Source organism: Fundulus heteroclitus, chromosome 23 (assembly GCF_011125445.2).
Source record: "Fundulus heteroclitus isolate FHET01 chromosome 23, MU-UCD_Fhet_4.1, whole genome shotgun sequence".
Classification (NCBI taxonomy): domain Eukaryota; kingdom Metazoa; phylum Chordata; class Actinopteri; order Cyprinodontiformes; family Fundulidae; genus Fundulus; species Fundulus heteroclitus.
Genome location: NC_046383.1, coordinates 13,568,350 through 13,582,350, shown reverse-complemented (window position 1 = coordinate 13,582,350; position 14,001 = coordinate 13,568,350). Strand labels below are relative to the sequence as shown.

Below are 14,001 nucleotides of genomic sequence, written 5' to 3'. Positions count from 1 at the left end.
AAAAAGCTCTACAACTTTGCATTATATACAGGGAGGTTGTTCCAAAAGTTTTTGGTAGAGACCCAACTGTGAGTAATTAATAATAAAATGAAATGTTTTTAAATTATCATCAGAAATACTGTTAGGATGGAAAATGGCAACATAATATTCACAAATGAAGATGTTGGGGCTGTTGAGGTCTGTGGGGCCGTTTTACCAATCTGTTTACAGACTTTTAATCATCAACCAGGATCGTTTCTGGGTTTCAAACTGGACCATCCCACTTTTACATGAAGATGGAAGGCACAAATTCTAAAATGTACTTTGGTGAAATGATCTGAAAGATTATCTGTTAAAACTCAGGATAGAAGTTGTGTTTTGTTTCAGACTGAGCTCAGCCTCTCCTTGGGGTTTATGTTCAGGGTTCTACGCAACAGGAGTCCCACTTTTATATTTGATGTGCTGTCCAAGGTCCTGAAATCTCACAAAAAGTTGTTAGGCTGTTAAAATCCAACAGAATGCCATCTAACACAGTCACAGACAATGATTAATGTGCATCTGTCTGTTCACTTTGAGGGTTACATGTTTTAAAACTAGATGCATTGCTCCTATTGTTAAAGCAATATTTGGAAAAGAGAGTTCAGTTTCACCAGCCAAATTTTAATGGATCACTTTAACAGAACCTAAAGGCCAGCATGAATGGGCTGAAAGGAGAATGACTGGCCATTGTTTTTTGACCATAAGCTCAAGTGCACTTGAATTATGGAGCAGGAGATTGATCCAAAGCCCACCAGAAAGTCCACTTTTTAATGCTTCCAAAAATTACGGTTATGGAGTGGCAAAGTCAAAAGTCCTTTTGGTACAGCAGTCCATTCACACTTGAAAACTCTCCATATGGTTGAATTACTTTTCAAAAATGAGTGGGGTAATATTTTTCCTCAGTTATCATAGATAATTTATGCCAGTTTTTAGAACCGAGGGGGGCTCAGCCAGTTAAGAGGTCACTAACATTTTCACACAAGCCTGAGTTGTTTTGAATATCTTCTTTTCATTGATCAGATTCATCTTTATTTGCCAGGTATGAGTTTATATACGAGGGGTTTGATTCTGGATTAATCGAGTCCTTTGTTTTCCTAAACAAAATCTCAATTTAAAGTCTGACTCTCTTATCTAATCATGTTATTTTTGTCTGATATTAGAGTTCAGGAACTGTGAAAGAACAAAAAGAGAAGACATCTGTAATGGAGCTTTTTCTTTTTCACAGCTCTGTATGTTGCAAATGAATGTACAAGTGATTTCCCACAGGATGTTGTCTCTGGACAGGAAAGTGTGAAAATGGCTTCATGCTTATGGTAAAAAAAAAATAAAAATAAAAAAACACTAGATCTGTTACAAAGTGTGATTTGGAAATGAAACATTTCTCCATTTGTCAAAAGTCGTGTTTTGTCTCAAATTTAAGACCCAGCTGATGTCTGACGGGGCAAAAGTGAAACATGATTTAACCTCTCTTAATGGCGCCATAGTGTCATGAATGAACTGTGTTCACTGATCTCAAGTTTAATCATGTGCACTGAAGCCCGCAGGCGAAAACAACATCAGTACTGCCTGGACGAAAGCTTCCGTTTCCACTGATTCCAAGGGTAGCGTGTGGTTTGGTCTCCATGTGACTGACTTTCGGATCTTTCCGTGTCTGTCCGCCTTCTCATTAACATTCCTCAGTTGTGGGTGTTATGCCGAAGAGATCTCTGGCGCGCGGCGCGGCGCGGAGACGCGCACCATCTCCGTGCGTTCAGAAGAGGTGCAGCTGCCGGTGGAAGGGGAGCGACGACGAGGAGCGGAAAAGGAGACAGCAGAACCTCACCGCAGGCGACCATTCCTTCACTGCTGGTGTCATTTGACTGCTACGAAACGTTCGTCCCCAGAAGCCTTTCTTTTTCTCTCCCAGAGGCTAAAGGTTCCTAATATGTGTTGGATTTAACGCCTCCAAAGAGGGGGGAAAAAACAGGAAGACCAGACTCCTCTGGTGGATGTGGACACCTGAACTGTAGACATGGGAAATATAGTGAATTTATTTGTTTCCATTCTTCTGGTTTTATGTGAATGCGCCTTTGGTGGCTCGCCCAGTGTTCAAATTGGTAAGTAGGCAACTCATTCAGACAAGAGGAAATTGGTTGAAATACTTATGCGTAAAATAAAATAATATAAATAATTTTTTGTGCCAAATCTGTCTCGGTGTTCGTATTTGTGGAAGTGTAACTGGCTTCTTGTCATGATTTCAGGGGGACTTTTTCCGAGGGGCGCCGATCAAGAGTACAGCGCGTTTCGGATAGGAATGGTTCAATTTGGCACCTCAGAATTCAGACTGACTCCCCATATTGACAATCTGGAGGTTGCCAACAGTTTCGCTGTGACCAACTGTTGTAAGTAGCAAATGTATTTTTAAGTCTTAATTGTTAATTATTTCCCAAAGCCTAGCGTAAGTGCGCGTCATTCATAAAACAATGACGGTCATTATTAAGCACGTTGTAGTTTAATTAATCTTAACAACTTAAGCTGATAAGAGATTGTCAAAGATTTCAGATCTATATTCTCTCTGCAAACTGCATGCCGAGACTGAAATCTGGGTAGTTGAGGATGAACAGCGCCGAGCTGCCAGGGGAAAGTTGGTTTCCACAGTAACCGTCACATCAGTGCCGTTTTTAGTCTTCTGCATTCAATAAAACTGGCTGCACAAAAAAAAAATAAAAGTCTGCAATGAAAGTTCTGTTATTCAGACGTAAGAACATGTAAGAAATAAGATTCAACTGAATAGCAGTGTGTTATGGAGGCAAATGTAGGTTTTTCTTTGCTACATTATATACTCTCCATTAACATTTGTTGTTGTGCATAACTCAAAATTGAACCTCTTCTTACACTTATTCACATAATGTGCCGACTTTACCAAAATCTTCTGTCACGCTTCAGAAGAAAACTCTGGTAAAGAGCTCCTGGGGCGGATTTCTTCCTCCCTCCTGAGCGTGCGTGTCTTTTCTCAGCTCAGAAGGAGCGCTGTTCATCCATGGTTGGAGAACAGCCCACATGCACGCACAGAGACAGACATTCTGGCTGCCTGGGACACACTCTGACACGGCTAATGAGGACTGATATGAAGCGATTAATTAAAAACCGATGCACTGAAGGATTTCCTATGCATTGCTCAATGGCCAGATCAGCTTTTAGTCCAATTAAAATCCCCACGTTTGGTTCAAACGAAGGTTTGCAGCCACAATCTAAACTGCGACTTCACTTTTGAGAGCATTTTTTCCAGCGAGTTTCTGCAAGAATCGGGTATGATCCTCATGACAGATTTATTTTCAACCGCTGCAGCAAATAGGTCGCTATATTTCCTACATTCATTAGACGGTTGCCAAGCGACTGCTGCTCTCAACAGTCCCTTAAACATAAATCAAAACGCTTCTCATTGGTGCGCGCACTGGTCCAATCGATGCCATTACCATATAAAACCTTCCTGCTTGGAGAGGCTCACTGCGTCCGGCAGATGGGTCGTGTGTTGGTTCTCAGATGATCATTGCTCCTTGTGTGTTACAAGAACTCAAAAACATTTTCCACCCTGATAAAAAACAACAACACACACACACACCTGTCTCCAGGAGTTAAAAATGTGTATTATTAGTTACCCTTGGGTGTTTAAGGTGGAAGGGGGTTGCATAAGAAAATGTTGCCTCAACAAATATTTTTATTTTATACCTGACAGTTTATAAAAACTATCTGGTTGCTTTGTGGATGTTTTTTTTTTATCAACTTTTTCCTCCTCAACGTGTTTTTGTGGCGGAAATCTAATGGTACATGAGCAGGAATGCTATTATAATGAGACAAGATGCAAATCTTGTAAATTTGATCACAATAATCATAACCTGGGAAATTAATAATGAAACTCAAGACCTTCTTATTGATTAAAATGACTTAAATAACTTCAGTCTTGAGTTTCAATTGAAACAAACATATTTCATAATAATGCTAGGGAAAATTTTATTTTTTATTTTTATTAATTAGAACCCATCCTTCTAGAAAACACTCCAAGGCTCTTGTGACAAACGGCAGGGCTGGTTCTCCTCAGCGTTAAGAGCACATAAATGCAGACTTTGAAGGAATAAGTGGATTGATGTTGATTATGAGATGCTGAGCTGATTTAAAGGCTGTCACCTGGTCTGGCAGTCAGGAGAAGCTTTGTTTGTGTCCCCCGCGGATTAATCTGCTGCCTTTTTGTGAACTCTGCCTTCATATTAATTGAGTTCTTGAGTGGGAGTTGGAAGGAGGAGGGGTGATGCTGGCTTTGGTGAAGAGATGTGGATGGAGGGATGGGGTGTGTGGGCTGGGGGTGGTAGGGATGCTTTTAAAGCCAGTAGATGGCAGTCTGTCTCACCATCCACCCTAGACTGTAAATTACAGCACTTAAACACCACCACTTTGCCTTTTGTTCAAATGTACTCCATGAAACTGCATTCAGGGGAGAATAAAGGGAGAAATATGAAGCTGTTGTGCCACACTAAAAGCAATGTCATCCTCTGATAGGCTTTTTGTTATATAATTGCACCTCTTCAAATCAGAGGGAATAGGGGGTCCTTTGGCATTTATTAATCAGCATAAGATATAGAAAGATATTACTTAAGAAAAGGAACAAGTTTATCATAGAGTGTCTAAAATTCACAAAGACTCAGCTCTGCACATTTACGTCTGAGCATTAATGGGTGTGTGCAGCTGCAGGGCGATAGAAACTCAGTTGACCCCAGTACAGATTGCTTCTGTCATTGCTTTTTTTTATCTCAATAAATTGTTTTAGATCCCCAAACAGATTTCAATATCAGACGAAGATAATCTGAGTAAATACAAAAGGCAGCTTTTTAAAAATAATATAGTAACAGATAAAAAGCGATCTGAACCTGCCTGCCCAATGTGGAGAAAAGTAATTGCCCCCCCCCCCCCCAACCTAACAGCTGGTTGCGCTACTCCTTGCAACAACTGTCCCTAAAAATGTTTGTGGATACTGACTTTACGTCTTATAGAGTCGTAAAATATTTTAGCCCACTTGCAGCATTGTTTTAATTCAGCAAAATGTGATGGTTGTCTCATGCCTCCTATAAGGTCAAGCCACAAATATAAAATTTCTATCCAGACTTTGACTAAGACACTCTTAAAAAACTTTTTATTTTTATTTTATTTTATTGATTTTTGCACCAGGTGGACATGCATGTGTGTTTTTGATCATTTTTTTGCATAAACCAGTTGTGCTTAAGTTTAAAGTCACACATTCATTGTCGGACATTCTCCTAGAAAATATTTTGCCTGGAAGCAGAATTCATGCTTCCATAAATTACTGCCAGTCAAATGCAGGTCCTGAAGCAGCAGATTATTACATTACCACTGGCTGTATGGTGTTCTTTTTCTGAAATGAGTTAGTTTTATCCAGATGCAACAGGATGCACTCTTTCTAAAAAAAAAAAAAAACACATTAGTCTCATCAGTCCACAGAATATTCACCCAAAAGGTTTAGGAACTATCTGGATATTTATTTGATAGTGTGAGATGAGCCTTTGTGTTATTTCTGGTCAGCGCTGATTTTTCCCAGTTTCCTGTTTTATTGCTGAATCGTGAACTCTTACCTTAACTGATGCTAATAAGGTCTGCAGTGCTTTAGGTGTTGTTTTGCCTTTTTTGGGACCTCCTGGATGAGTCTTTGATGAGCTTTTGGAGTTATTTTGATAGACTGGGTGCTGCTGGGAAAGCTTCCCTGTTTTCTGTATTTGCAGATATTGACTCTTACTCTGATCCACTGGAGTCCCAAAGTCTTAGACCTGCCCTACTAACCCTTTCAAGACTGATACAAGTCCATCAACATTTATCAGATACCTTCTGTTGAAGGGAAGTCTTCATTGTACTCTGTGTAGAAAATAAAACGGGGCGTATCATAGTTAATTTATGATTTAATAACCAAAATCACCTTTTGAAATATGCATTTTAAATTTACCGATATTATCTTTGTCTTACATTAATTTTAGTTTGACCTAAAACATTCATGACCCCAAATGCAGTACTGAACGAATAAGGCAAGAGATATGATTTCATAATATTTCATTTCCTGTCTTTATGGTAAAAGGTGCTGACTTATTTCAGCTTTTAATTAAGTATAGACTTTTATATCCTCGCAATGAAGAAAAACCACAGTGTAAGTGTTGGGCTTCCTTTCAGACCTATTAAACTCTGCCCGCACTATCCCTGTGCAGAATCATACTTCATCAACACAGTGTGTCAGAGACAGTGGGAGGCAGAATGACACATTGCTCCATCCATAAGAGTTCATCTGGGCAGGCCTGCATCTGCTGCCAGCACCAGGAGAGCCCGCCGGACCACGTAGACGTGTGCATACGCTGTAATGTTGATGCACTTTCCACCCAAAGCAATAAGTTTAGAGCCCTCTTTAAACCTCCTGGATTAGAGCCACCTCTTAATGCTGAAAATGACTTGAACAAACTAAAACTCCTTATCACTGTTATGGTGGAGCAGAATTGCCGCGTTTTTGACGATTAGTCTTGCTTCTGTCCGTTGTAACACAAAGTAATTTGCACACAGTTGTGTTAGTTCAACCCAGAATGCGTGAGGAAAACCTTAGGCCTGTTTTTCTCATTATCTTGGTATAAATGTAGGAGATCGTGTGCATGGGAACAACTATATGGGCCGCTAGTATGCCTCACTAAAGTACTTTTAAACTTTTCCACAATATGTTGCATTTCCACTATACCCTTCAATGTTTGGTTTAGTTTTTGTTTTTTCCTTCACTTTTTTTCTGGACTCCCTGTGATATACCAGCACAGCAAAGCATATGGTTGGGAAGTGGATGGACAAGTAAATATTTGTAAAGATTATTACAAATCAATATTAGAAACTTTTTGGAGTTTGTTTTTGGCGCCTTTACTGTGATTGATGGCCCTAAGATAAAAGCCATTAAACGAGCCGCCTTTAGAATTCCCACATGAAAGAAATATGTGATTTAATCAACAAATGCAGCTGCTCTGTGAAAGCCTCGGAGGTTTGTTAGAGAACATTAGTGGACAAACAACGAGCAACAAACACAGCGGACAGGACAGACAGGAAGTTGTGGAGACGTTTCTAAAACAGCATCCTGAGCCTTGAACATCTCAGGTAGAATCCATTATCTGAAAACCATGTGAAAGAAACATGTGGAGGAAGACGCTCTTGTCTTACAGGAAGTAGATACAACACTCTGCTATACACAAACGCGATATAAAACCTTTCAGACCTGATGATGGGGCAGAGGTTCACCTTCCAGCTGGACAACAACCCTGAACATTCATCCACAAACGGCCCATTCATTTATTTTAGATGAAAGCATCATTCTTTTTAATGGCCTAGTCAAAGTCCAGGCCCAAGTCCAATTTAGAATTAGGAAATTTACAAATGTTGCAAGGAGAATCCAACTGTTATCACCCATAGGTGAGTCTGGAGAGTACTGACTTAGTGGGACTAAAAGCTCGTCACACTTTCAAGCTTTTCATTTATTAGAAGATAAAACCATTTACCTTTCTTCTTCGGCTTCACAGTTATGCACAACTTTGTGTTGGCCAATCACATTCAAGTCTCAACTTGTAACCTGATAAAACAGCAGGAAGTTCAAGGGATTTTATTTATTTTCCACATTTTATCAGTTTATAAAGTTCAGTTAAAGTTGTTTTTTTTCCCCTGCTGCGTGATGAGAAATGTACGTAGGATTAGGTTGGCTGTAAGATTTTATTTAAATTAGACTATTTCAACTCTCTTTTCTCCTGTTTTAGTTTGTCCGTTCATATATTTAAAGAAATTGAATGTCGTTTTGTATAATTTAAAAGACATAATGTCAATGATGATGAAAAAAAACACAGCATCATCAGTAATTTCTTAAAAAAAGTGATTTCTTTATGTTTTACATTATTTTCTGGCTGAATATTTTCACTTTATCTTTTCAAACAAGCTTATATAGTTTGATCAGATTTAATTTTCCAGCTAATAATGTCATGAATTAAAGGGTGTGATGTAGCTCCAAGACCAATTATAAGAAATTTAAGAATGATAAATGGTAAAAGACACTTAAAAAGTTTCCTCTAGAAACTCTCCAGAGTTTTCATCTGCTCACCTGCTGTTATAATTCAAGTTATTTGAATTAAAACTCTGAATGATGGAATTATTTTTTTGCTGAACCTCACAAAACCTTTTCAAATGGACCTTCTTTAGCGACAAGCAGGGCATCACCAGCAAACTTTAGGATGGGTCCTAATGCCTCAGCACTGAAGAACCCTTTTACCTTCTGCCTCCAGGGGTTCATGGAGTCCCATTTTGCATATTTCTCTGAAAGTGGAAAGCATCTGAATATCTTTGATGACTTAAACACATGAACCAGATGCCAGAAGTTATATTTTGCCCAGTGCTTCACGTTTATCCTATTGGACAAATGATGTGACACAATTACAGCAACTTATTGCTAAAAGCTAATTTAAGGAAAGGTTTTCCTGTGTAAAACATTACAAATTGATGATAAAGCAACACAGCACAGAAATGAATCTCAGCAAGTTCTGGTGTAATTCTTCTATTGATTGATTTGGGTGATTACCTTAATCTAATATGAATCCACTCTTAGGGTTTTAGCGGTGATGAGGCGTTCTAAGCACAAGTTAAAAGACTTTGCGATCTGAGATCTGAGAGGTCAGAATCATTTATCACTGCCTTTAACTGCCTTTGAGATATAGATTTTAATTTTACTGTGTTTTGCGTTTGTTTTCAAAGCCCTGAAATTGTTTATTAGTTTATCTTTCGAATTATAACTCCAAGATACAAAATATTTTCTGTGATTTTTATTGACCAACACATGATAATTGTCACGTTGAAGGAAACCTGAAAAATGACTCCACCAAACATAGCGTTTATTTTCAGAGTTGCAAGTAATGCTAGTCCAGCAGAAGGTTGTTGAAAGTTATAGATCCTAAATGTGGACTATTTTAATGCCGATAGTTTTAAACAGGTGGCAAATGAAACTGAAAACACAAACAAACACCTCAAAATTTGCATTTTCTGGTTTCATGTTCAAGTTGCATCCGTCGTTCAGCCTGAGAAAAAAATGTGAAACAACTGGCAGGATAACAAGTTTAGGGGAAAACATTACACTTTTGTCTGCAGGTTCCTCTCCCAATCTTCTCTCATCCTCTCATCTTAAGGAAACACGTGACTTAACTGCGCACGTGTTTGGCATAGAAACTGTGAGACTACGCAACGGCAAGTCTCTGTGGCTTTATTCCTGACATCCACCTTTTCTGAGGCCAAGTGAGGACGAGGAGGTCTTTGACAGCCAGCTGCCCATTTAACACTTCAAAGTTCCTGTTTGTCATGGCTGAATCACGTCGCACTTTAATTTCATGCATTCAAACGCACATAGCGCTTCACGAACGCATGATTTCAGGGACCTGGCTGAATGATCAAAAGTAGAAACCTTCCTTATAGGCACTACTGGGAATTGGTTAAAGCCAATTTATTGTTCACACTTAATTAAGAGCATCGGCGCCATTTCACAGAGAGCTGTGAAATAGTAAATGGGCCTAGCAGCTGGCTGGACGGGAAAAAAAAAAAGAGGCTAAAAAGCCTCTGAGGATCTTGGCTTGCCCTGAATACAGCCCCCCGACCAAGCCTTTATCACTGTGCCCTTCAAAAGTTCCAGCCACAGATATGCTAAGATTCAAAAGTCTAAGTTATTATCCACTTTTTGACCTTTGTCAGTATGCAAAGGCATTTGCTCTGTGCTCTTTGAGAAGATACGTTTTATTTTCATTTAGTGGCAGTACTTGTTTCTAGCCAAATTATATTTAAAGCTAGAAACAAGGCTTTTAAATGTGTCAGATAAAACCTCTAGATGTGGTGGTAAACTTCCTTGAAAGGGAAGTTCAGCCTGCATGGTGAAAAATATAACAGTTCATCTGCTTCCTAAATTTATTTCTGAATAGCAGTAAATTCTATATCTGTAATATGACAACAATGTATGAGATTAAACCTAAAATATGTATTCTTTACATCTTGAAACCCCAAAAATGCTGCATTTTCCTTGGTTGTGGTTCTGATCACTATTTGAACCAAACAACTTCATTGAAACACGATAGATAATGACCTCTGATCAGACTGAAATGACTGAGCGACCTCCTATTGGTGGGTGAAATGAATCATATAACCACATTTCCTTACAATAAAGTGACACATTGTCAGTAGTGAATATCCAGTGGCACTTTCTTGTTTCTAAAAAAATAAAATAAATAAATGAATGTTGGAGTTCTTGTGTGCACACATTGCTCTCCAGCAACCAGAACCTGCAGAAGCACAAGGTCACATTCCTGCACAGACGTTTGATTCAGTTCACTTCATTTTTTATGAAGCCCAGCTTCGAACAAAACTAATAACAAACACTAATCACTATTGATTTTCACTTTAATTTGCACCCTCATCCTGAGCTTGTACATGCTGCTGTCGCCAATAAAAAAGGAGAAGTTGGCTTTTATAAGGAGAGACCTTGAGCCGGGCTCAGGAAAGATTGCTGCAATCGATTCAGTTTTACTGTGCGAATCTTTCCTCCAATGGAAATGTGAGGAATGACGTTATCTAATACCCTCTCATTACCAGACTGAGGACACATGTTGAACAAGTAAATGTAACAAAAAACTGTCTTAATTCACTCAATATCCAGATTTTATTCTGGGGAATCAGCTTCTTTTTTTAATAATCCATGTTCAGTATCATGTTAATTCCCGTTAATGCTCCAATCTCAGGAAAACTGCCTCAGAGCTCACAGATTAAGACATTTCCTCCACAGAGCCCAGAATCTCTTCCTAAAAGTCAAAGTCTTTACCCTTCCCTTCGTATCTGTCTCTCCTCAGCTGCATCGATAATCTAAAAGATAAAATCTCATTAAGTTCAGCTGTATATCAGGCCATACGCTGTTATATAGTGACAACAGGGTTAATTTAACCTGTTTACAGTTTCATTGTGCGCTGTCAGTTGAGAATGAGGTTAAATACAACATATCACCAAGGTCAGAAAGGAAGATTTTAGGCTAGATGTTGCTGAGCTGCCCATTTTCTCTCTTTATAATAAAGGTTATCCATTTATATTGACCACTTTTTTTAGTTGTGTTTGGAGATAAAAGTTTAAAACCGCTAAATATTAACAGGTTTAAATGAATGGATTGATTTGTTTTCATTATTTAAGCCAGAAACCTTATTTTGATCAGACAATGGATGCTTCGTTAGCTTTCAGAGAAGAGAATCTCCTCTTTTAATCATTCTGGTGATTCAGACTTTGTTCTGTGATCCTGTGATGTTCTTAGGGTGTTCTTGTCAAACCTGGCTGCACTTTAAGGCGCTTTCTTGTTTGTTGAGTTCACATGTATGGTGCAGGCTGAAGAGATCAGACACACTATTGTGATGGATCTGTTTCAGTTATAATGTTAATCCTCAAACAACAGCAAAAAAATATTTACAAATAATGGATTAATTGAAAATAATAGAATAGACGTCTTTCAGTAAATTAGAATATCTAAAAAAATGAAACTGAAATATTTTCCTGGACTCAGTGACATATTTCAAGTGGTAAATTATGTAAATTATGATTACTATGGCTAACAGCTAATGAAAACCCAAAACAGATTTATCAGAAAATGTAAATGTTACTATAAAACGTTTTCTAACAAGGAGAAATTATGTTATGGCCAACAGAGCCATAGATAAGACTGCTGCCTGTCAGTGGCACAGTCCGCAAGGAGGGTAAGCCACAAAAAAAAGGTCATTGCTGAAGAAGCTGACTGTTTATAGAGTCACATTGTATTGGTGGAAAGTTGAGTGGAAGGGAAAAGTGCGTTAGACCCACTGCAACCTTGACAGTATTTAAAAAAAAAAAAAGCCAATTTAAACATTTGGGACAAATTCACAAGGCAAGCACTGCATTTAAAGTCATGTCAGCACATGTGCATCCAGGACGTGGTCTGCAGCTGTGACATTTATTGTGCCTGGGCACTCCTGAACCAGAGGAAAGTGTTGATTGCATGTACTCTGGCCGCAGTCCAAGCCACATCTTTGCTTTGCTTCCCAGTCCTCTGCAGTCTGTGGTCAACCCTGTTACTATCTTCTGCCCCGCTTTCTCCCATTCAGCTTCTTCTGCTGGACACAAGTCAACATTCTTCCACATAATTATATCAGCCATAACATAACATTTACAGTATGGATTAAAATAACCCTTTACTGCTCTTGTTTGCTGCTGTAGTTTTATGAGAAACTGGATATTTGTTTGTTTTTTAGCTCTAAGCTATAATCATCAAAGAAATAGACGGTTGAAGTGTTTCCCTCTGTGTGTAGTGTGTTTAGATAATATGTGAGCTTTAATGATGTTCTAACGTATTGAGATTCGCCTCTGTTGGCACATTAGCACATGGCAATATTTAGCATTGTAAGCATCACTTAAATCTTTAATGTTTTCAGAGTAAGGTGTAAAGTTCCTCTTTTATCTGAGTCTGCGCAGGTCTGACTTTAGCTAGCTTTGCTTTTTTTTTTTTAAATAAATGGATCTTCATTCCTCCAAACACACCAGTTTGCTTGCTCAGAAGGCTGATGGGTAAATCGCCTTTCTGGTTGACAGTCTTTCTTCAGTGCTTAGTTTAACCAACTTATTTAACGCTTTGATCCACTCGCAGCGTTTCCTTGTGGTGTCAGCAGTGCTGTTACTGTCCATTTTGCAGACGGCTGGATTGTTTTCTCCTAACTACCTTCTCCCTGACGGTCTTTCTGTTTAAACAAAAGGCTTCATCTGGACCGCAGCCAGCACTTCCCAAATGCTGCTGTCAGCTGCACCAGTTAGATTTTCTGCAAACATGCACAATCTGTGGTGCCATCAAGGTGTTGAATGGTGACGTCGATGTTACTCGGACTTTGTTAGACATTTTTGTTGTCCACCTCGACTACGTTCCTATTCTGAATTCAGATTTCAGTAAAACTGATCCTTCCTATTGAACAGGCCGTGTTTGCACCTATCATGTATCAATGTCTTCACAAATCTTGCAAATAAAGACGCTATTGTAATTAAAGACATTTAATTACAGTATAATAATTAGTGGGTAAATTTGAAGAACGTGTGCATGCTTCTCTTTTTGGAAAACAAGAAGAAAGATGTGAGTTGTTAGTGTTCAGGAGTGATCAGGAGGCTTTTTTAGACATGCACCAGCACTGTTCCCCTACTGCTTTGATCTGCAAGGGTGTTTGTCTTCATTCAACGATGCTTGTGTGTTTTCCCATGTGGTGCCCTGCAAAGCCAGAGACGGTGGGTGGTTTCTTTGATGCAACTTTCAGACAGACATGAATTCAACTGAGGAAAGAAGATTAGGAGCTTTTCAGAGCACAGACATATGTTTTTTTGAATTAAAAGTGCATGTTTGTGTTTTTAGACTAAGACATCTTTTCTGTGGTTAATTAAAGTTCTTCTGTTTCATTGAGTCTTAATCTGAAACCCCCCAGCAGACTTTGGATTTTACTATTAATATTTCATCATTTTAGGAGGAATTTCCTCTATTCTACTCTTGGTAAAAAGTATACAGAAATAATCCAGTGTATGTATGCACTGCCACTAAAATTATCTGCAGTTCCAGTTAGAGTTGATGTTTCATTTGAGATGTTTTCCTGGCTTGGACTCAGCTTTTGAATATAGTCCTTATGCATTAAATATGATTGAAGTCAGTTGCATTTAAGAAGCCCAATTTTAACTTATCTTATTAATTCAAAAACTACTTTAGTAGTCTCCATGTTGCAGTAGATAACCATTGTTGTTTTATTCCCAGCAAATCAGAGCATCAGCATAATGTCACCTCCATCATGCTTACGAGAGAGTGCAGCGTACTTAGATATGAAAAGTTAATCTTTAGTCTTCTGAAATCCTTTTCTGTCATCCTAATCA

At 38.6% G+C, this 14,001-nt stretch overlaps 1 protein-coding gene across 2 annotated transcripts in view; it reads left to right on the top strand.

Annotated features, from left to right (window-relative positions):
• The first annotated feature begins 1,639 nt into the window (after positions 1–1,639).
• The window catches only part of gria2b (glutamate receptor, ionotropic, AMPA 2b), a 64,714-nt gene continuing 52,352 nt past the window's right edge, over positions 1,640–14,001 (top strand). The window contains exons 1-2 of one of the 2 annotated variants that reach the window (XM_036127536.1): positions 1,640–2,114; positions 2,259–2,399. In XM_036127536.1, coding sequence (XP_035983429.1) covers positions 2,030–2,114; positions 2,259–2,399 — 226 coding nt within the window. In that variant the 5' untranslated portion in view covers positions 1,640–2,029. The remainder of the gene's footprint in view (positions 2,115–2,258; positions 2,400–14,001) is intronic. The other variant, XM_036127535.1, reaches the window with a different exon arrangement.